Below are 24,336 nucleotides of genomic sequence, written 5' to 3' on the forward strand. Positions count from 1 at the left end.
TTCAAATTTCAATGGAGGAACACGTATCTGCAATACAAATGTCTAGAAAACTTTCAAATCATCAAATAAAAATGTTATTTTGCCCTACACATGTGCCCACTGTCTAGGTAAGTTGCCATGAGTCAGGAAATGTAGGGGGGAAGGAGGGGAGCCCCAAAAAAAAATTCGATCTTTTTCAGCCTATCACCCATAATATAGAAAACACACCAGCGTTTTTTGGGACTTAGAAAAAATTTTGACTTATTTTGAAGCAATCCCTATCTACTCTATTGCGCTTCGCCAGGTCTGAGGTGGCGAAGGAAGTCTGGCGTAAAAGGTAGCGTTCAGTACACTGCGCGCGTTAGTGAATTTGCGTAGTTACGTCCGTAGCGATAATTCGCCAGGCGTAAGGGTGCGAAGTAACACTAGCGAATCTACGCCAGCGTTCGTTTGTGAATTTGTGAAGTAACGAAAATGCCAAACACTAGCGAATTAACGCTAGCGTTCGGCGCTTCGGCGCTTAGTGAATTTGCCCCAAAGTGCTGTAGTTCCATGAGAATCCAGAACAGTAAATAAGTAATCACCTAAAGGATATAGTGATATAATCCAGCAGTTTAACACATGATTCCCAGCTGAGTGGGTGGCAAAATGTTCAAATGTGATTTTTAATAGACACAGTAATGTTCTGATTGACAATTCAGCCCACCCAAGCCCCACACCCTTTTTGTTGTATTGCCAACTTGTAAGTTTCAGTAGAAATGCCCAAGAAAGTCCCCTTCCCCCGCCCTTTTCACTGACTGTGTGAAGCAGTGAGACAGACCTCTCTGCAGCCGTCCTGTCTCTTGTTGTATTTCTCCTAATAATCAGCTCTCTGCTGCAGGCTGCAAGCACACCGTTTCTAATTGATGCTCACTCTGCAATCCACTGATCATGTCTGCTGTCTGCAGCCTGTCAGACTTGTCAGCAGAGAGCGGATTATTAGGAGAAGTACAACAGGAGACAGCACGGCTGCAGAGAGGTCAGTTTCACTGCTCCACACAGTCAGGGAAAAGGGCGGGGGAAGGGGACTTGCACGGGCAGTTGACTCCCGGACAGTAGAGCGGCCCACTTAGTAAGAAACAGAGCGGCCCCTCGGGCAATTGCCCGTACGGGCACATTGTCAGTCTGGGCCTGGCAGTATGTATGGAAGTGCCAGTGAATAGAAGTGCCAGTGAATAGAAGTGCCAGTGTATAGAAGTGCCAGTGTATGGGAAGTGCCAGTGCTACTGCCAGTGCATGAGGTTCCAGTTCCAATGTGTGTGTGTGTGGAGGTGCCAGTGGCAATGCCACTGTATGTACCAATGACTGTGTGTGTAGTGCCAATGTATGGAATTGTCTGTGTATACAAGTGCCAGTGCTAATGACACTGTATGGAGGTTATAGGACTAATGGCAGTATGAGTGGAGGGACCAGAATCAATGGTAGTATATGAAGGTGTCAGTAAAGATTCCAGTGTGTATGGAAGTTCATGCCAGAGTAAAGATGTACCAATCAGACCAGATGTAGCCATACAAGAGGTATTGGAGCTGAAGGGGGTGGGAGCTAAAGTCAGTGGGGTAGAGACCTCCAGTGTTCTTGAACTTTCCCCACAATTGTTGGATACAAGGACATGACCAAAGCCAGTGTACGAGATCAGCTCTAGGTTGGTGACATCTCGGACAATTGTCTTTAAGGTGCCCATGTGACGTACCTTAAAGACAATACGAGTTGTGTAGAATCTGTAACATCATTTCTTGGTATTTACTAACAGACATAGTTTGCATTGTTCTAGTATAGTATTGAAGTATTTGGGAGGCATCAGACTGTGGGATTACCGAGGTCCAATTGAGTAGGAGAGAGTCTGATGTTTCAGTTGATAATGTGGCCCTAATTACTCGGTAATTATGAGATGTAGTTTTTTCTATATTATATCTAGGCCATAATGTATTTAGTGAATTATCCTTATCTGCCTGGGAAAGGAGTCGCAGTACCTTTGGTTTTATTGGATTTTAATGATTTTCTGGCATTCGGGTATAAGTCTCTATATTATGAAAAGCAACACTTTTTCTTTTTTTACACGTAGAGTTCCAAATCTTGTTATAGTGAAAATGCACAAAAACTCCATAATATGCCCCTAAAGAGAGAGACACTGTTGAAAAAAACTCTGGCACATAATGAAAATGAAATGCAAAGTTCTGCTGGCATTATACACCCCTTTATAAAGCATGCCCCATAGAATATATGTCTGTTGTTTTTCTTTAGAAATATCAATGTTTTGTTGTCTGGCACTAATGAAGAAAATGAAACCAGCTTCAGTTTAGCACTTCCTGTGACTTCCTGAGACTTCCTGTGACTTCCTGGTCCTGCAGATCACTTCTGATAAAATGAATTACCTGTCCAATGAGAAGCCCTTTATAATGAGCTGATTATTTGTGCTAAACACCAGGCAATTTCTGATTATTATAGTGATTATTTGTGCTAAACATCAGGCAATTTCTGATTATTATAGTGATTATTTGTGCTAAACACCAAGCAAAGTTTCACTCTTTGCCCTTTATCAAGTGTGAATTTTCTGGATCACATTGTCACCTTGCAGTGGGGTTAAGCAGCCTGTACCCAATGATACAAATACTGATTGGTATAGTAGAGAGTTCTCTCTTTTTCTGTTGTTAATAGGAACTATAGTGTTACCCAGTTGTAAAGATTCTATAAGAAACCTAGTTACATACTGAGGTTGGGTTGTAAAAGGACCATAATCCATTAAATCCAATCCCTTCAAATAAAACCCAACATCCATATAAATATACACTGACCCCCTCACATAAATAATACATACACATATCTATACGAAATATAGAATTTAGTATCACAAAAGCCTTGGATATTCTGCTTGTCAATACCCGCCTCCAGGTCATTAATAAACAAGTTGAAAATTAAAGGAGCAAGTACAGAGCCCTGCGGAACTCCACTAACAACACTGGTCCAATTAGAAAATGTTCCATTTACTAAATCATTATTCATCACTAGATCATTTTACTCTAAACCACCAACAAGGTTTTAATATTTCTTTATTTCCCCTTCAGGAGAGAAGAAGGAGATGCAGAAGATCCCAGAGCAGCATTAAGCAGCAGAGGTTCCAAGTAAGAGAATCCAGGGATTTCTGGGATTCCTTAGATCCAGCCAAGGAGCCGTTACAGGTGCAGGACATAGAATAAAGCAGAGACACCGTGTGACTCAGGAATAGGATATCAGGTCTCTCAGCAAACCAAATAGCAGCAGATCTTCTTGTCTGTCAGTTACAACAAGTCGTAAGACAAAAGAGGCCGAGGTGCAACTTTGTAGCACAATGGAATGTGAGCAGCAAGACAACAGTCTTACAGGACATCAGAAGGTTATCAAAGAAGAGAAACCTTTCCCTTATGAAGAATATGGCAAAGTCTTCTCTTCAGATGTGACACTTCTTATACATCACACAGAGGAGAAACCAGTTTCCTCTAATGAATGTGCCAATGGCTTTTCTACAAAGCAGAATCTCAAAATTCACCAGAGAGTTCACACAGGGGAGAAACCCTTCACATGCTCAGAATGTGGCAAAGGCTTTTCCACAAAACATTACCTCAAACTTCACCAAACAATTCACACAGGGGAGAAACCCTTCATGTGCACTGAATGTGGAAGAGGCTTCTACACCAAACAACAACTAAAAAGTCACCGCATGATTCACACAGGGGAGAAACCATTCACATGCACAGAATGCAGCAAAGGCTTTTATACAAAACGTGATCTTAAAATTCACCAGACAGTTCACACAGGGGAGAAACCCTTCACATGCACAGAATGCAGCAAAAGATTTTCCACAAAACAGAACCTCAAACTTCACCAAACAGTTCACACAGGTGAGAAACCCTTCATGTGTACTAAATGTGAAAGAGGCTTCTCTACAAAGCAACAACTCAAAAGTCATCACATGACTCACACGGGAGAGAAACCCTTCACATGCACAGAATGCAGCAAATGCTTTTATACAAAACGTGATCTCAAAATTCACCAGACAGTTCACACAGGGGAGAAACACTTCACATGCACAGAATGCGGCAAAGGTTTTTCTACAAAACAGAACCTCAAACTTCACCATGCAGTTCACACAGGGGAGAAACCCTTTATGTGTACTAAATGTGGAAAAGGCTTTTGTTCAAAGCAGAAGCTCAATCTTCACCACATGACTCACACAGGGGAGAAACCCTTCACATGCACAGAATGCACCAAAAGATTTTCTTCAAAACATCAGCTCAACGTTCACCATACAGTTCACACTGGGGAGAAACCCTTCACATGCACAGAATGTGGAAAACTCTTTTCTACAAAAAAGACGCTCAAAATTCACCAGACAGTTCACACAGGGGAGAAACCCTTCACATGCACAGAATGTGGCGAATGCTTTTCTAGAAAGCAGAAGCTCAAAATTCACAAGGCAGTTCATACAGGAGAGAACCCCTTTATGTGTACAACATGTGGAAAAGGTCTTTGTTCAAAGCAAAACCTCAAAATGCACCAGATGACTCATACAGGGGAGAAACCCTTCACATGCACAGAATGTGGCGAATGCTTTTCTAGAAAGCAGAAGCTCCATATTCACCTAGCAGTTCATACAGGGGAGAACCCCTTTATGTGTACAACATGTGGAAAAGGACTTTCTTCGAAGCAAAACCTCAAAATGCACCAGATGACTCACACAGGGGAGAAACCCTTCACATGCACAGAGTGTGGCGCATGCTTTTCTAGAAAGCAGAAGCTCAAAATTCACCTGGCAGTTCATACAGGGGAGAAGCCTTAATGTGTTCTTAATGAAAGAGAATTTAATCCTAAACAACATCTGAATAAATTATTTGTATCCTGCACTGCAGCTTTTGTTTTGAAACAATATATCAGAAGTCAACTGTATGAGGTGCAGTTTGTTCCAAATAGATTTTGTATACAAAAAATATCCCAAAATAAATGTGTCTGAGGGTAAATTAGTATTTGTGACTATATGTGTGTGTGTTTCACAAAAATGATATACAGTAGTATCAATTCTGTGTGTGGGGGAATCATAAATGTACCCCTTATTTATAGTGCATTTCCCAAAATATTGGTCTCAAGGGGGATCCTTAGTCTATGAAGGTAAAAAGTCTCCACTTCCTGAGTCACAGTATGACCTCTAGATTTCCCAGGTTTGGTCAATAGATGTCAATATGCTGTAATATAATTAAATCATTGTGCGTACAATGGGTTTGTAACAACCTGCTTTAATGAGACCAGTGATTCAGCAATATTCATGAATTTTGGTACATTCATAGTTGTAACAAAACAGAAAATTGCTCCAACTGAGCATGCACTGCCATACCAGTCTAATTCTGAAGATTTCCGAAGAGAAGAAGATGGCGACCTTGAACTATGATGCCTGAATCTACACCAAGGGGGAAGTAAAACATTAGGGGCATTTACCTGGTGTAACACTGGAGGGAGTGGGGTCTTGGTGGGGATGGGGGGTAGAGGTTTTTTAACATTAGGGTTGAATTCTCCTTTAAGTGAGTGCTCTGTAAGCATCAGGATGATGAGGCAGATAGTTGGGTGACAGTTAGAAAATCTATTGTGGTCAAAGGAAAATGGAGGCTGCTGTGTGAAGATGATGGGAGGATGAACTCTGGATTGGCAATTCTGGATGGGGCTGATCTCTCTAACAGCCGGGAGACCAGTTTCTCTAGTAGTGGTGGAGAGGAGAGCAGTTTCTATAGATGTGGTGGGGAGGAGAGCAGTTTCTCTAGTAGTAGTGAGGAGGAGAGTAGAGTCAGGCTTAAGCAGATTGTGGTTGTAGGGGATTCAATTATTAGGAAAGTGGATAGGATAATGTCATCTGGAATCTGACACCCAAACAATTTGCTGTCTTCCTGGTGCCAGGGTTTGGAATGTGGTTGATCGGATAGACAAATTATTGGGTGGGGCTGGACATGACCCAACTGTTTTAGTACATATTGGTACTAATGAATGGAATACCTTAAAGAGTAAGTTCAGGGATCTAGGAAAAAAGATTAAGGGAAGGTATTCTAATGTGATTCAGATATCAGAAATGTTGCTAACATCATGTACAAGTTTAGGAAAACAGTGGGAGTTTAGGGAGCTAAATGTGTGGCTCAAGTCTTGGTGTAGGAAGGAAGGGTTTGGGTTCCTAGAGCACTGGGTTGATTTTTCCTTGGGTACAACCTATACAGTCGGGACAGATTGCACCTTCTTTGGTATCACTGAGACTTGGTGGGATGAAACATGTGACTGGATTGTGAATTTAAATGGTTACACCCTATTTAGGAGGGACAGAGGGATTAAATAGCGGGTGGAGGAGTGTGTTTGTATGTAAAGCCTGAATTAAAGCCATGCGCTAAAGAAATAACAATAGCTGCCACTGGTGTGGGTGTAGAATCCCTCTGGGTAGAGATTTTGACTGGGCAAAAGGTAACAAAAAGAATTCTCATTGGTGTATGTTATAAACCACCTGGTGTAAGTGTCGAGTATGAAGCCCAGCTACTCTTGCAGATACAAGCGGCTTCACAGCTGGGTCACGTTGTTGCTATGGGTGACTTCAATTATCCAGACATTGACTGGGGTAATGGGGTTGCTAAGACAGAAAAAGCGAGTAGGTTTGTAAATATGCTGAATGACAACTTTTTATTCCAGCTCGTTCAAGAACCTACTAGGAATAACTCTCTTTTGGACCTTGTAATAACTAACAATACTGAACTCATCTCTAACATTTGTGTGGGTGAGGGGCATTTAGGTATTAGTGATCATAACATGGTCTCCTTTGAGATTCTGTTGCAGAAGCAATTCTATAAGGGACCAACTAAAACACTACATTTCAGAGGTGCAAACTGTGACAGTATAAGGGCATCTCTGCAACATATTAAGTGGGAAATGCTTTTCACAGGGTTAAACAAAGAACAAAAATGGGAAGTCTTTAAAATGCTGCTTAATAAATCTACTTGTCAGTATATTCCACTTGTAAGCAAGGAACGTCGTTGCAAAGCAAAACCTTTTTGGTTCAATAGAAGCGTTGGTGTTGAGGTGGGTAAGAAGCAATGAAAGGAGATATTTGCCAGAGAGCACGATTAATATCAGAGGGACCTTTAGTATCAGAGGGGGGTCAGCTGGGTGATGAAAACAAAAAAAAAGCTCAGATTCTGAACTCATATTTTTCATCTGTCTACACAAATAAGGAACCAGTTAATGAAGGTTTCCATCTAAATAGTACTCATTCCAGTAAAACAACTAATAATACATGGTTCACACATGAGGAAATTCAAAAGAGACTAGAACATGTTAAATAAACAAAGGTCCGTGGCCAGATGGTATTCATCCCAGGGTACTTAGTGAGCTTAGCTCTGTGATTGCCAAACCTCTTTACCTAATTGTTCAGGATTCATTGAGATCTGGCAAGATGCCAATAGACTGGCAAATTGCTAATGTGGTGGACTTGATGGACTTTGTCTTTTTTTCAACCCGAGTTAACTATGTCATTGTATAACTATGTAATATTATTAGCTGGCATTGGCACATAGCAGTCATGCCATACAAATATACCATCTTTTCAACAGGTACCGATGTTAGCATACAAATGGGAAGGAACCTGAAGGATTAATTGGTAAAAGCTGACATTGGTGGTAAAACTAACTCTAAACAATTGTTTTTACAAAACCAAAAGTTCACTATTTAGGCCAGCTAGTATATTAGAGCATGGGTTACATTTGGCACTTAAGGCAGGGCCTTCAGAAAGCAGAAGAAATGAAGATGTGGTGTGGTGTAGTGCAACTACAACTCTCACAGGCTACTGTGCATAAAATGATAAAAGAAGATGGAGCCACGAGGTTCTTGCAACGCAAACAGAGCGGAATAGTTTATTTGTCAAAGGCAAATGATCCATAGGGTTACTTACAGTGCAAAAAGCCAAGGCTAGGATAGTACATCAGAGACAGCTGAGTGTGGCTCCCCTACAGATGTAGTCAAGGCACTGCAGCCCCTCCAGGCAGAAATACCTCACATGTGGTCTGGCTCTCACCCAGTGGAGGGGTCGGGGAGGAGAAGCTAAAGCCTGACACCCTATCAACTGTGTCCCTTCACTGTAGGCAAATCTTACAGCCTGGGAAGCTACTCCCTGCTACGCTTCCTTGATATTTCTCTCTGCCCTCACTGTCTTACTCTCCTAGAGACTCTATAACATTATATTCCTGACCCTCACTAGCCTCATTCACAGAGTCCCTGCTCCCCAACTTCCAGACTAGAGGTTCAGGAACCTTTAGGGCAAACTGGCTTTACTGGGCCTTGTTGTACTCCACCCCTTTCCAAATACTATATTAAAGTGTAACAGGAAGTGGTCATAACCCCTCTTGGCCAATATAGGGATTCAAAGCCATAGGGGCACATTAACCCCATGGGTTCCTATACATTTTCTATAGCTAGTGCCTGGATAGGCCTAATGGCAGTTTCCTTTATACACAGGCTAGACTATTGAAGTAATGGCCTGGTGTCAAGTGGAAATGGAGAGATGGACTCCTTATGTTGATTTATTACATGGATGCTTCACAGACAAACGGACTTTAATTGGACTTTTTGGTGGACATTTTGATATATTGAATAGTAAGCTGTTTTGAGACACTTGGATAATTCAATTACACTTATTGGTTAATTTATATCACTTAATGGCCTACTCACAAAGCATCACTTTAGGCGAAGGGTCATAGAATGTTTAAATGTTCATCCCTTGTATGTTCCTGTGCACTTGATAAAGGGCCTAGCCTGAAACATGTTGTGTTCTTCACGTTCCCAATAAATATTTGCAGTCAAAGATTACTGCTGTGGATTTGTCCTGCACTTCGATTTTCTTTTGATTGACTCTATTGGGGGATTGACAAAGGATACCCTGTAGGACAAAAGATATTAAGCACTTCACATGGTCAGCTGCGGCTTATTTTTATATTGGGTCCCTATACCTACTACTATAATACATGTTCTGAGTATAGAATTAAATTCAGTTCTCATGGAATTCAGATTACCTCCAGATCAAGTAGCAAGTAGCCTTTTGTTAATTAATGCATTATTAGCTGCAAAATAAAAACTCAAGCAATTGCAGAGCCTCTTGGGACACTTAACCTTTGCTACAAGAATTATGCTGATAGATCTACGTTTGTTGAGATGACTGTCCTCATTAACAGCTGGTGTATCATGGCACTCGTGGTGCTTCATTTTCTGAAGTTGCCCAAAGATGCCTCATGAGGAAACTTTGAATATATATCCATAGAGAGCACTCCAATTTGATAAAACCGCAAATATGCAGAGCAGGACAGCAACACGATGCAACATTTCGAGTGGCACTCCACTCTTGGTCAACCATGAAAACCACACGAGCACATGACCTTAAATAGCCTGAGGTACAACGCCCCCTTGTGTTACCACATATAATTACATAATATAACAATGTATAAATATAGACATGTATTTTAGAAACAAATATATCAATATAATCTCTGAACAACTTCCTTTTAGTTTCTTGAATTAATTGTCCACAAATCTAAAATACATTTCTTTAAAAAAAACGACTTAAATAAAAATGGGCTCAGATCATATTCATGATTCAGACCATGGGGGGGGCATAGTTCTTAAAAAGTAAGTGCGGTTTAACTGGAATCACTCATGAGGAAGCTCCGGGCAGGGTGAGAGTTTTCTGAGGAAGTCGACTTGAACTCTCCAGAAGAATTCTTTCACACCAGCAATGAAATAATCACCCATGGGGAAAGAAATGTGCTGCTTCATTTTCTGAAGTTCCACAAAGTTCCTCACAAGGCAACTTCCGGTGACTTTGGAAAGCTGAAGCGACTCATATGTTTTTCCATGTGTGATTCGCATTATTGCCGTTGGTAAAGCATTCTCTGGAGATTTGTCACCCACAGTAGCGCAAATGTAACCTCACCGCAAGTGACAAATCTCCCCTTGGTCCATGGCCCTAAAGGGTGTAAGAGCACTGGGCAATGGGTTCTAGAGCAGACACTGTGCACCAGTTGCAGGTACAGGGCTCCACAGTATATCCGGGAATCCATAGGGACACCCATGTGCTACCCCCAGCCTGTATTCACTAAAACATCCATTCTATCCATCCATCTATGGGTGACAATCTGCACCTGTTTTTTGCTCCCTGACCCGGCTCCACACGTCAGAAATGCAGCCTATAGTGTCATGTAATTCTCATAATACACATTGAAATGGGGCATAAAGTATAACTCAAAATCTCCCTAATCATGTAGGTAATAATGAATAATATATAGTGCAAGGTTTGACACTTGGCTAAAAAAATGATCATTAACTTTAAAAATGGCCCCTTTTTGGAGCTCCCCATAAATCCTCCATGTTTCATGGATGATGGGTGTGATGTAAGGGACCTGCCAGAAGACTAGTAAATGATAGACTGCAGTTCCCTATCAGGTCTGACAGTGCTGAGTGTCACTAGTAGCAGTGCCCCACAGGTTACTAAGGGTCCTGATAACTTTGAAAGTTGAATTTCAGGTTTTTAAATCATAATTTAGGCTCTTCTAGTGCAGGGCAATTGTGCGTTGGTTCCTCTGCTCAGTAAGTGACAGCAGCCCAGAGACTGCCCAGTGAATCAGCAGAAAAGAAGATGGGGAGCTACTGGGGGTGCGTTGGGCTGGTATAGAAACCAAAACATAATGTCTAGTGCACATAAGAATATAGTAATAAAGCAAATCAATCGTACTTTATCTGACTGGTTTTCTCCATTCAGAATGGCTTGTTCTATATCTTTCTGGAGGTAAATACCCTGGAATTTTACTGCAATCAGCGTCTCTTTAGTAAAACCAGCATGGAGTCAAAGACCGCATGGAGATAAGGTGTTGATTGCACTTGCATAAAGTCTCATTAAACAGTGCAGGGAGAGTAGCCAAAACAGCAGTGTATGTTGGAGACAGCAGATGTCCACCCCCACCCCATCCAAACTTGGTTTTTACCTTTTCACACATGTGACTTCTTTAAAGCCACTTTTGAACCAGTCCTCCTCATTGTCCCAACTGTGAACTTGTCATTCTTCAAACGTGTGTCCTTTTCCTTTAGATGTAGGTACTGACCAGAAGAGCTGACTCTTCTGTGCTGCACCATACGTTTGTGTAGTTGTTGTTTAGTTTAGTTAAGCTCTCCTCACTGCATTGTATACACCAGGGATCCCCAACCTTTTTCATCCGTAAGCAACATTCAGAAGTAAAAGGAGTTGGGGAGCAACACAAGCATGAAAAATGTTCTTGGGATGCAAAATAAGTTCTGTGATTGGCCATTTGGTAGCCCCTATGTGGATTGTCAACCTACATTGAGACTCTGTTTGGCAGTACATCTGGTTTTTATACAACCAACACTTGCCTCCAAGTCAGGAATTCAAAAATAAGCTCCTGCTTTGAGACCACTGGGAGCAACATCCAAGGGGTTGGAGAGCAACATGTTACTCACGAGTTACTGGTTGGGGATCACTGGTCTACACCATGAAACTTTTCTTATGCTTTGCTATTGGGTCTTTTGGATGAACCAGTTGCTGCCTCGGTGTGTTGTTGGATTTAAAGCAGACAGGGATGTGATGTTTATTAAAGTTCCATCCGAGATGTCGCAACTCCTTCACCTTAGCCTCAGTGCCGGTGGGGATCTTGACAAAAAAACAAAGAGACACCGACTCCCGGTAAAGGAATAATATCTATGGAACCTAAAATCAAAATAACACCCCAGTGGATGAGACCATTCAGGGGGAAAACACCACCACTGTACATACAGGAGAACCTATCTTGCTTCTTCCAACCTTTACAGCTCCAATTATGCTCATACCATCAACAACTTGGGGCAGATTTACTAATGGGCAAATTTTCACCAGCATCAGCTTTGCACCCCTTGCAACACTTCGAAAGGCGCAAATGCGCTCCGGCTACGCCAATTCACTGCAGAGTTTCATCCTGGGCGTCAAATGCTGGCGACTTTTCGCTAGTGCGAGCATTACATAGCGAAGATGCGCTAGCGTTCATTTGTGCTTTAGTGATCATGTGCTCAGGTCAATTTGCATATGGCGGATAATTTAAGGTTGTACGGACGTCTTTATTATAAATGTTGGTGCAAAATGCTTGAAGTTACCACTTTTTATTACACAAGTCCAGGGAACCATAATAAAGACAAGAGAGTTAATATAATGCCCTACACATGAGTCCACTGTAAAATGAATGTTCCATATGTTTTAAAATGTCTGGGAAACCCTGTTACCCAGAAAAAGTTTGTCAGGACATTTGCATGCAATCCCGATGAAAAAAGGAAAAGTCTCCAGCGTTTCTTGATCTTGAATCCATTTTCATCAGACAGAATATGATGTGACAGAAGATTGAGAAGGTGCAGCTTCTTTTTAGCACTTCGCCTGCTCTGAGGTGACTGATTGGAGAATAGTTCAGAGTAGGATACTCAGCTACTGGATATTTTACTACTGGATTGAAATCAGCCACTTACCCAGCGATATATAAAGCTGCACTTCTTCTAGGTACTTTCAGTGGATCAATCCTGGAGCTGAGTGGTCCAGTTGTCTTCAAGAGTGGACATCCATCTATGATCAAGGCTTTACAGCTACTGGAGGGTAACAACAAAAATTCAATAGAATAATACAGTGTAGTTCTTTGAGATTATGCACATTGACCACTTGTGCAACTGAATTAGTTCTATTCCAGGTGTTTAGGTTAAGATGGTCTTTAAAAAGCGTCCATAGGAGTGTTTTCACAGATGGTTAATACTATAAGGATTTTCTTTTTTTTACATGTTCCATGACAAACACAGTGTTCTCAAACTGTTTCATCAATGCTCAGGCGCTGATACAACATACCGGCAATATTCACTTTAGGTTTTTAGACCCCCATCTCAACAAAGACTGAAAGAAAGGCGGGGGGAACCAACAGTTTCAGGCACAGAGGGGCTAATGGGTTGGACAATGTGGTAGAACTGAGATGGCCAAATACAAAACAGAGGGCTACTTGGAAGGTTGTTATGGCAATGCAGAGGTTAAGTGGGTTAATCTACTTGAATATGGGTGGGAGTGGGGCCAGACATGGGAAAAGATTCTCCTACTGGGCTACAGAGTGGGCTGGGATTCTTGTTCAATGAATTAACTGCTGCTGAGACTGTTAGCAAAACACCATTCAGGTTGTGTGCACAGGAGGGAAAGAGACCCCTAATTGTGGCTGCATAATAGATAAGAAGGTGTGCACTGGGGGAGGGGCGTGTGGCTGGGTTATGGGGCTCATAGGAATTGCAGGGGGCCTGGACCCATCCAGTCCGACACTGACTCTTTCTACCAGCGCATAAATTCTGCCCGCGTATTTGCATTAGTGCTTTTTTAGCCCCTTCCCTCTGCATGGACAAAATCTTATTTTTAATATAAAAAGAGAATTACAGTCATATTTTCTACATTAGTTGCCTACATGCCTGTTTCCCTATCTAGTTATTTTTAATGAGGATTTTTTTTTTTATTCTTAATATTTATATTCGACAAAGATGTGTTTTTGAGACTAGGTACTTTTGGGGTTTCATTCTTTTGGAGCATTGTTGATATTGGTTTCCCCCTTAATGGTCTTATCCACTAGGCGGGTGTTATTTTGAGCTTAGGTCCCATAGATATTCTACCTTTCCCACAAGTCAGTTTCCTTTGTATGTTCTTTGTTACAATCTCCATCAGCATAGAGACTGAGGCGAAGGAGATGGAACATCTCAAAACTTGCAGGTATCCACATAGGCCCTTAAAATTGGGAGAAGACGGAGCAGTAACTACCAGTGAAAGTGGGAATCATAGCAGGGAGAAAGACAAACACATGGAGCACTCACAGACCTTATAGATCACGTGAAAAAACGCCCCCGATACATACAGCCTCCAAGTAAAATGATTGAACACGGAGCACCGGCAGTCGTTAAAATCCGTATTTTATTAATTCTTCAATAAAAAGTTGAGCAGGGCATGTATCCCAAAGTACGACTGACGCGTTTCGTGGGCTTCATCAAGCGTGCTTTGGGATACATGTCCTGCTCAACTTTCTAATAAAGAATTAATAAAATACCGATTTTAACAACTGCTGGTGCTCCGTGTTCAATCATTTTAAAGTGGGAATCATGACAGACCAAGGAACTTGGTTCTAATATGTATAACTGGGGTGTCCAAAACCCCATTGATATATTTAATAAACACAGTATCCCGGTCTTCTTTAAACCCAGCAACACACGAGGTAGCAACTGGTTCACCCAAATCATAATATTTTGAGTATGTACCAGCATGGTTTTATGCATAACAGATCTTGCCAGACTTAAGGAGGCCATAGATGTAACAATTACGATCTTTCTTGGAAAAGATCTTTCCAAGAAAGATTGTTCGTTTCAATACACACGTGTAGAGCTGAATCGTCAGATATACATATAGAAACAATCTAATTCTACCTGTATCTGACCATTCAGCACTAACAATGGGCGATGTTTGGGTGCCATCAAAATTTTCCGTCCAACCTGACCGAAGAGCCGACCGATACCCAAGTCTTCTGCCAATATTGGCCGGCTTGTTTCCCACCATACACACGACTTAATATCATACGTAAATTTGTTTCATACGATATTATCTGTGTGTCTATGGCCACCTTAATTGAATTGCCTTTTATGAGGAGGTGAGCAGGAACCTTGACTCTCGGATGGCAGTGGATGTGATCTACTTGGACTTTACTAAAGCATTTGATACAGTGCCACACAGAAGGTTACTGGTTAAATGAAGGAATGTTGGCCTGGAACATAGTATTTGTACCTGGATAGAGAACTGGCTGAAGGATAAATTACAAAGTGTTGTTAGGGGAATACCTCAGGGATCTATACTTGGCCCTTTACTTTTTAACTGTTTTATTAATGACCTGGAGGAGGGCATTAAAATTACAATTTCTATTTTGCTGATACCAATGACCGGCTGATCCAATACAAAAATAGGAAGATGGTGCAATGCAGTGAGTAGAGCTCGTACTTGTATATGAGAAAAACTAAACAACAGTTACGCAAAGGTATGGGGCAACATACAAGTATTTGTACCTGAGGAAGGGGTTGGTCCCCAAAATCTTGTGCCACAATGTCTGCAATAAACAAGATGAAGCCTTAAGCCAGTGTGAATTGGTGTGCTTCTTCCCCTTACATAGTTTGGATACTATTGGACTTGAAGGAAGTCTGGGAATTGAATGCACCCTTCATGCAAGTAATTGAATTTTCATTTCTTGCAACATAGAAGAGTCAGCTCTTCTGGTCAGGAACTAAAAGGAAAAAAGACCCATCTTAAGACTGCCAAGTTCATATTCTGGACAGGGAGGAGGATTGGCTCAAAAGACACCGTAAAGAAATGGAAAACAACAGGTTTGATTAGAGGCAGGGGGTTCAAAATCTGCTGTCTGGCACATACAATGTTGTTTTAGCACCTCTCCCTGCACTGTTTAATAATACTTCATAGCTCCAATCATGTTAATGTAATCAACACCTTGTCTCCACAAGCTCTCCGACCCCCATGCTGATTATACTGACACATTATGCTGATTGGAGATTCCAGGGTACATAATTCCCCAAAGCTCTTGTACAGACATTCTGAATTGAGAAAGCCGCCGGATGACTGGTGAAAGATCTTCAAGAAAAACCCAGCGAGTCCAGTTGATCTGACTTATTACTTTGGAAATACCATGACCTGGATGAATGAGAATCGTCACAGACATATTAAAGGTAGGAAATGTATTACCTAAAGTGTCTTGTATAGTTATGTGATCAGTCTGTTACCAGCCCTTATTGTCTAACCTATTCTCAAAGTGTTATGAAATGAGACAAAAGTGATTGATTTTAGACATGAGTAAACAGCTCCCTGTCTTCTACAGAATTACTAGATCTCTGCAATCCACACAGAGACTGGAGCCTCATATCTATTGGTAACTTTTATATATATGTGTAACCTTGTTATGAGCTAAGGGGGCCCAGTCTGAAGGTCAGTTAGGGGGAGATTTGGGGTGAGTGCTTATTTGTGCCCTGGGTACCCCTGGAACTATAGCAGGGTGACACCCCAATGTTTCTATATATGTGTAACCTTGTTATGAGCTAAGGGGGCCCAGTCTGAAGGGCAGTTAGGGGGAGATTTGGGGTGAGTGATTATTTGTACCCTGGGTACCCCTGGAACTATAGCAGGGTGACACCCCAATGTTTCTATATATCTGTAACCTTGTTATGAGCTAAGGGGGCCCAGTCTGAAGGTCAGTTAGGGGGAGATTTGGGGTGAGTGTTTATTTGTACCCTGGTACCCCTGTAACTATAGCAGGGTGACTGTTACCCAAATAAATGAATAATTAATCATAAGAATATTTAGGTTCGATAATAACATATAATTGTTTCTGTTTTATATAATATAACCTTCTATTATTGTATGTATACATGATTTATATATTATGCATGTTTGATCTATCATGTAGTAATGAGGAATAAGTGTTTTACTTTGTTTTATAAAAATTAATGTTGGATGGTAAAGATCCATGAAATTTATTTTCTAAAAAGGAGAACTTAGTCAACCAGACTGATGACCCAGGTGTTTCACAACTTTAAGCTTAAAGGGATACTGTCATGGAAAAACATGTTTTTTACAAAATTAGCAAATTTCAAAGGTTATAGAATCCTTGGTGTCTGTTTGAGTATAAAATGGGAACATCTTAAAGAATTGTAGAAGTTATCCATAGAATAGAGAATATATGTTTGTTAGGGTAATAATTAATCAAGGACAGACCAATTTTGAATGGATAGTGTGTTCACAAGTATATTGTATGTACCAAAGGTATTGAGGAATCATAAAACATTGTTCCAGTCTGAGGCAATGTCAATATTAATGTTTAACACCAGACTAAGGAGGTCAAAGGCTATTATGTATTTATTGGATATTTTTAGGCCACGATGTTTGAGGCAATAGTGACACCTACAGGTAGTGTAGGACATCACGTCCAGGGGTCAATAATTGATGTTTTACTAAATATTTAGATTATCTGGTGATAGTTTCACTTTGGAGACTTCCCTTCAATTCCAGTTGGTTAATTGATTAATCCCAGGGGTTGAGTTTTAGACAGAAATGAGGGATAAATTAGGAGACACTGGGATAGAAAGAAAAAAAAAAGAGGGGCTAAAAGAAGAAGGAAAGACTAAGAAAAGAAAAGAACTGAACTGAATATAATTTTAAGTTATATTTAATACCAATTCAGTTGTCTGCTTGGATATTTCTTATTCCCATATATTGTATAGTTATACCCTAAACATCGACTTTCCCAGCATTGCAAACTGGGAATAATCTGTTTAATTTGGGTTTATTTTCCCTTTTATTAGTACATATATATTATGATGTCCAAGCCAGTGACTTAATGGGAAAGTAAAAGATTGAGGGTAGAATTCCTTAAACAGACCAGATCAGTCACATATTCCTCCTTTGATTCCAAGTTAGATAATTCCTTATTATTAGTAAAAGTGGATATTGTATTGTGGATACTTGCCGTGTTGATGATTTTGGTCTTATCGATTAATATCTGGTGATACATTTTATTTTGAGTTTGTACTGAGTGGATATCAAGAAGTATTTGCTGGATTTTTGTAAGAAGTAATAATTTGATTTGTTATTATTATATATAAATAAATTAATTATTTTGGTAAATAGTTGTCCTGATTTTTCACCCTTTGTACCAATTGATTGGGAAGTCTCGATATTGAATTCAGAGTTGGGCTTATATTATTTAAGACTCCTCCTGTTTATTACTTATAAGGAGCCTTAAATTCTTTTATATGATTTTTATCAAATATATGTTTAAATAGCCCGACAGTTCATGTTTATATTTAGTATACAAAATACAGCATTTCTAGCCTTATTCTATTTTAGACTTTACTTCCCCTTTAATTACTTCTGCTCATCCCTTCTATTCTCTGCACTGCCTGTTTGGACTCTCAGAACAATGTAGCTCAATCCAACTGATAACAGACATGGGTAGAAACGTGTAATACATTGTAGGAATAGGAGTCTTGGTTGGAGGAGAGCTGGCGTCTTCTTTATTGTTTCAGGAGTCAAAACCAGCAGTGCAGAAAGGAACAAGCAGCTGATGTTTTTGTTGTTATCACTTACAAAACCAATTAATATGGCTAATTGATATAATGTAACGGTAATGTATATAATGTCCTGATTCTTGTACTTTGTATGTCGTCTAATATTATATTGCAGAATTTCCAGACATCTTTGATCCGTTTCTGGGCACCGAGACCTGCGGCTGTCCATTAAAGAGACAGTAAAACACTACGTGAACATGATTGCAATGAATACGGCTTGTGCTGAACTTGATAATTTTAAAGTAGAAACATTATTGGAATATTCATAGATATTAACAATATGCAAAAGGCATTTTCAACACATGGGGGTGTATTTATCAAAGAGTGAAGTTTGAGATCGCCACAGGAAAATTGCTCCACTCTCTCCATTCATTTCTATGGAAAAGAGTTTTTATTAATGGGCGAAAGTGAAAGTTCATCCTTTGATAAATACGCCTTTCAAATCGCCACAGAAATGAATAAAGAGTGGCGGAATTTCACTCTAGAGGACAATGGTGATCTTCAACATCACTTTTTGATAAATATACCCCATGGTGCTCATTTTTAGCCAAGGTGTTATTAGGTGTATTCTGTCCCTTTAAATTGTGTTTGTTTCCCACAGTGCAGACAGTGAGGACACAGATGGCCTTTGACCCCAGTTTGTTTCTGACTCTTTCCAGCTTTAAAAAGGGGGTCACTGACCCCATCTAAAAACAAATGCTCTATAAGGCTACACATTTGTTGTTATTGCTACTTTTTATGACTCCTCTCAATAATATTCCAGCCTCTTATACAAATAATTGCATGGTTGCTAGGGTAATTTTAACCCTAGCAACCAGATTGCTAAAACGAGTAAACTGAATAAGATGCTAAACTCCAAAACATAGTAAGTGTATCATTAGTTTGCCCAAACTATCAGCCTTTTCTATTTGCATCAGGACCTGAGCCTCCTCCTCCTCAATTACCTTAGAGGGTCTATAGCGACTCCTACAATTAAAGGGCATGTAAAGTGTAAAATAGAATAAGGCTAGAAATGCTGTATTTTGTATACTAAACATAAACATGAACTTACTGCACCACAAGCCTAATCAAACAAATTTTACATTATGCTTTCAAAGTTGGCCACAGGGGGTCACCATCTTGTAACTTTGTTATACATCTTTGCAAGACTAAGACTGTGCACATGCTCAGTGTGATCTGGGCTGCTTAGGGATGGTCATAAACAAAGCTGCTTGAGTTCTGCATGGCTGGGAAGTAAGGCGGGGGCTCCCCCTGCTGTACATAAGTATGATTGTTTCCCTGCAGAGCAGTTAGGGACCGTCTGACAATTCCTATCCACAGCAGTAAATGAATGGAGAATTTCACTGCATACAGTCAGGTTTCTTATAAAAACCGTACACATTTTTTAATTAAAGTATATTGGAGATAGGTTTCTTTTTCATTAAAGAAAGTAAAAATGGGATTTTATTTTTTTTGCCTTTACATGCCCTTTAATTTGCTGGACTCATTACAATCAGTGAAGAACTCCACCAATAAGACTTCAGTCCCTCATTTTCTAACATCAACTCCTCCTTTATATTAGCTTATTATTTATTAAAACTAAAACTGCAAATTGTCTCAGAATATCACTGTCTGCACCATAGTTACAATTAATTTAAAGGTGAACAAGCTCTTTTAAAAGAAGGTTTTAATATTTCTTTTTTGCCCTTAAGGAGAGAAGAAGGTGCAACTTTGTAGCACAATGGAATGTGAGCAGCAAGACAACAGTCTTACAGGACATCAGAAGGTTATCAAAGAAGAGAAACCTTTCCCTTATGAAGAATATGGCAAAGTCTTCTCTTCAGATGTGACATTTCTTATACATCACACAGAGGAGAAACCATTCACATGTACTGAATGCGGAAAAGTATATTCTTCAAAGCAGAACCTTAAAAATCACCAGACAGTTCACGCAGGGGAAATGCCCTTCACATGCACAGAATGCGGTAAAGGTTTTCCTACAAGGCAGAAGCTCAGACGTCACCAGACAGTTCACACAGAGGAGAAACCCTTCATGTGCTCTGAATGTGGCAAAGGCTTCTCTACAATGCAGCAGCAGAAAATTCACTACATGTCTCACACGGGGGAGAAACCCTTTCCATGCACAGAATGCAGCAAAGGCTTTTATACACAGCGACAGCTCAAAATGCACCAGAGAGTTCACACAGGGGAGAAACCCTTCACATGCACAGAATGCAGCAAAGGCTTTTGTACAAAACAGTACCTCACAATTCACCAGAGGGTTCACACAGGGGAGAAACCCTTTAAATGCACAGAATGTGGCACAGGCTTTTCTACAAAGAATGAGCTCCAGATTCACCACATGACTCACACAGGGGAGAAACCCTTCATGTGTTTAGAATGTGGAAAAGGCTTTACTACAAAGCAACATCATAAACGTCACCAACTAACTCACACTAGGGAGAAACCCTTCACCTGCACAGAATGCAGCAGAATGTTTTCTACGAAGCAGTCTCTCCTGGCACACCAGGCCTATCATACAGGGGTGAAACCGTATCAATGCACAGAATGTGGGAAAAGCTTCCCTGAACAGTATCGCCTTCTGTTACACGAGAGGGTTCACTCCAACACACGACTTTTCTCATGCTCAGAATGTGGCAAAAGCTTTATTGGAAGAAGTGATCTTTGCGTCCATCTGAGAGTTCACACAGGAGATGAGCGTTTCGCATGTACCGAATGCGGTAAAGTCTTCCGTAATAAAAGTAGCCTTTTGGTACATCACAGAGTTCACACAGGGGAGAAACCCTTCACATGTACAGAATGTGGAAAATGCTTCTCTGAGAAGGGAAGTCTTATAACTCACCGGAAAATTCACACAGGGGAGAGAGAGTTTAGTTGTACAGACTGTGGGAAATGCTTCATTCGTAAAAGCAGCCTTCGGACACATCAGAGAATTCACACAGGAGAGAAACCCTTCACATGTAAAGAATGTGGCAAAAGCTTTGCAGGAGAGCTTGGCCTTAAAAGTCACCTTACCGTTCACACGGGAGAGAAACCCTTCACATGTACAGAATGTGGCAAAAGCTTTGCAGGAGAGCTTGGCCTTAAAAGTCACCTTACCGTTCACACGGGAGAGAAACCCTTCACATGTAAAGAATGTGGCAAAAGCTTCGCAGTACAGTTCAGCCTTAAAACTCACCTTATTGTTCACACAGGAGAGAAGTCTTTCAATTGTTCAGTATGTGGGAAAGGCTTCAATAATAGGAGCAACCTATCGAGACACCAGAAAATTCACACAAGAGAGAGAAACCCTTCACATGTTCTCACTGTGGCAAAAGCTTCTTAGAAAAGTACAGACTCAAACATCAACATTAAACTCACACACAGGGAAGAACGTATAATATTCAGACTGCTCTAATGCCCACACTCCCCCAAAATCAAGCCAGTGAAAAATCTTTGGTTCAAATCTACGCCAAGACCACCCATTAGTCATATTTTCTTCTCTTTCTATATTTTCTCTCTCTTTTGACACATGGAGTGTCTCTGAGCATATTTCAACCTTCGGAGAAGCTCATCATATCTTTCTGTCAGTCCTATACTGAAGCTGCTCAAAAATATCCATATATTCTGTCCCCAAAACATCCGTTACACGTGCCATTGGCTGAAGAACTAAGTGAGAAGATATTAAAGGATCTGCCTGTTTGCTGATACAAGTATCTCCTGGGTATTACAGATTAGGGGTGAGGGCTGGAATATTTTACTTGACTTTATTGAATTCTTTTGTCACTTGCATAAATTAAAGTTTTTATTTTCTCATTACTGGTTAAGGGACCTGTTTTATAATCTCCCTAGAGAAGGAGGGACTTTATGTGAGATTACACCCCCACACACAACTACTACACAGTTATTGAAAGGCAACAGGAGAAGGTTCAGTGATAAATACACTTTCCGCATTCTATTGGTGGAAGACACTTATAAATGTGTTTTTAGCTGTAATATTGGTGAGTAGGAGACATCGCAGGTTATTGTGCCGAATCCTGAGCTTTCAGAAAGAGGCAGCACTTTATAATGGAACTGCTTTCAGATAAGCTATTGTTTCTCCTGCTCAATATTATGCAGTGGTGCATAGCGATGGACGAAAACTGGCGAAAAAAACAGCAATTTTGACACTTGGTCGGCATCAAAATGGGCACCGGCGTCAAAAATCGATGTTGGCATTGTAAAAACTTTGGTGGCAGTGTTGGAACCAGCGTCAATTTTTTTCGATGCCGGGCAACTTCGAGGCAACTTCGGAAAACGAACCGAGTAGCACCGGCGTTTTTTCATTTTAAGCCGGCGCAGGGTTAGGGAAGGCTTTTGGGGAAATTGGTCGCCACAAAATCTAGGCGATTAGTTGCCAGGCGACCAAATCTCCCCAAAACGCCCAGTGTGGACTTACCCTTAGGGCCCCGAAACATTATTAAGATGATCCAGTTCTACCAAGATTTATTCAACTTGTTTAATTATAATCAATTATTTCCCAATTGATCTTCCAAATGACTTGTGGTCAGGCTCTTCAACAGAGAAGCCATCTCCAAAGCAGTGTCCTGAATGATGAAGAGCCTCCCAGTGTGAGTAAATGTAGTTTTTATCAAAGCACTACATGGTGCACCAGAGGAAGGACCTTTTTAGGTCTGAAACATGTATTGTTTAATAATTAGGAGTTTACAGGGCCCCATACTTACACCCCTGATGTTATCTAAAGGAGTTATTGGGTTGGTCCTCTTGCTTGGGTGCCATTATTACATCTACCAGCAGGTGGGGCATGAGAGCATTTTAAGCAATGCAAACAATTTTATATAATGTACTTTACATTACCTCTTCATGTACTTGTGGGATCACCATTAGTGATGGGCGAATTTATGTGCGATTCGCCGCCAGCGAATAAATTCGCAAAACGACCGCGAAAATTCGCCGGCGTCAAAAAAAAATTTTCCGAAAAAACGGGCGCCGGCATCAAAAACTGGCGCCGGCGCTGTTTCACAAATTTTTCGTCGAAGCGAAACGGCTCAAATTCGCCCATCACTAATCACCATCCTCTTCCTCTGCATTTAGGATCTGGAGACATTGTTATATATATAATTCATACATGTTATCCTTGAGAAAGGTCCTAACAAGAACTCAAATGTCAGACTTCTGTACAATGTGTTTAAAATAAACAAACATCGAGTGCTGGTTATAATGTTATTAAAAACAAAATCTATGTAGATATTTATCTCCTAATGGCTCTTTTCGTGTCCCAGGAATTAAAGGAGACATATTGTTAATGTATCAGAGCTTTTTAATTGTTTAAATATATAAAGTATGTGCTTTTAAAAGTTGTGTTTCAGACTGATTTATAGAACATTTCAGCAAAAATCCCATCAGTCTCACCCATCTGTTCGACTTGCTGCTGCCTCCTTTCCCAGGCTGTGCAGGGGAGCCATTAGCACATTGCACTGTAGTATAAGGACCAATCAGCAGCTAGGCTGACCTGATAGGGAACTGAAGTCATCACATGATCACTCAGCAGGGAATTTCCTAATCTCTCTGTCCTCACTGTAAGAAATACAATAGACGGAATCATCTAGAAGTTCTGTTGCTCAAGTCTAAAACGGGGGCCTCTGGTGCATTGGTCTTTTCTATAGGAAAAAAAGATCCCCCTATCTGCCTATAATACCCCCAAATATCCTTGTACAGAGTAATCGTGTCCCCTTGTAAGTGTCTTTTTTTCCAGAGTAAACAATTCCTACCTTGACAGTCTTTCTCCATAGCAGGGCTCCTCAAACTTTTTAAACAGTTCCTCAGACCAGACCGGACTATAGTTTGAAAAAAACCCATAAACAATTGTTTTGCCTCTTTCCAGCTTCCATATGGGGTCACTGACCCCATCTTAAAAACAAATGATCTGTAAGACTATAAAGTATGGTTTTTGCTACTTTTTATTACTCCTCTTTCTATTCAAGCCCCTCTCATTTTGCAGCAGCTGGAATCCAGCCTCTTATTCAAATCAATGCATGGTTGCTAGGGTAATTTGGACCCTAGCAACCAGATGGCTGAAACTGAAAAAAAGCTGCTGAATAAAAAAAGCCAATAACTCAGAAAACCACAAAATAATTA

General features: G+C 40.5%; 3 protein-coding genes across 6 annotated transcripts in view; 2 read left to right on the plus strand and 1 right to left on the minus strand.

Moving 5' to 3' along the window:
- XB5897957.S (hypothetical LOC495453 S homeolog) overlaps positions 1-24,336 on the minus strand; it is a 658,286-nt gene that overhangs the window by 456,407 nt on the left and 177,543 nt on the right.
- LOC108718436 overlaps positions 1-24,336 on the plus strand; it is a 68,121-nt gene that overhangs the window by 17,715 nt on the left and 26,070 nt on the right. Inside the window, exons 2-4 of the mRNA XM_041566774.1 lie at positions 15,604-15,825; positions 15,975-16,025; positions 19,911-21,535. Of these exons, the coding sequence (XP_041422708.1) occupies positions 15,786-15,825; positions 15,975-16,025; positions 19,911-21,535 (1,716 nt within the window). The 5' untranslated portion in view covers positions 15,604-15,785. The remainder of the gene's footprint in view (positions 1-15,603; positions 15,826-15,974; positions 16,026-19,910; positions 21,536-24,336) is intronic.
- On the plus strand, positions 3,344-4,831 carry LOC121394777 (gastrula zinc finger protein xLCGF3.1-like). Its single transcript, XM_041566773.1, has 3 exons — positions 3,344-3,500; positions 3,642-4,303; positions 4,532-4,831. The coding sequence occupies exons 1-3, from the start codon at positions 3,344-3,346 to the stop codon at positions 4,829-4,831; spliced, it is 1,119 nt and encodes a 372-aa protein (XP_041422707.1).

Source organism: Xenopus laevis, chromosome 6L (genome assembly GCF_017654675.1).
Source record: "Xenopus laevis strain J_2021 chromosome 6L, Xenopus_laevis_v10.1, whole genome shotgun sequence".
Taxonomy (NCBI): domain Eukaryota; kingdom Metazoa; phylum Chordata; class Amphibia; order Anura; family Pipidae; genus Xenopus; species Xenopus laevis.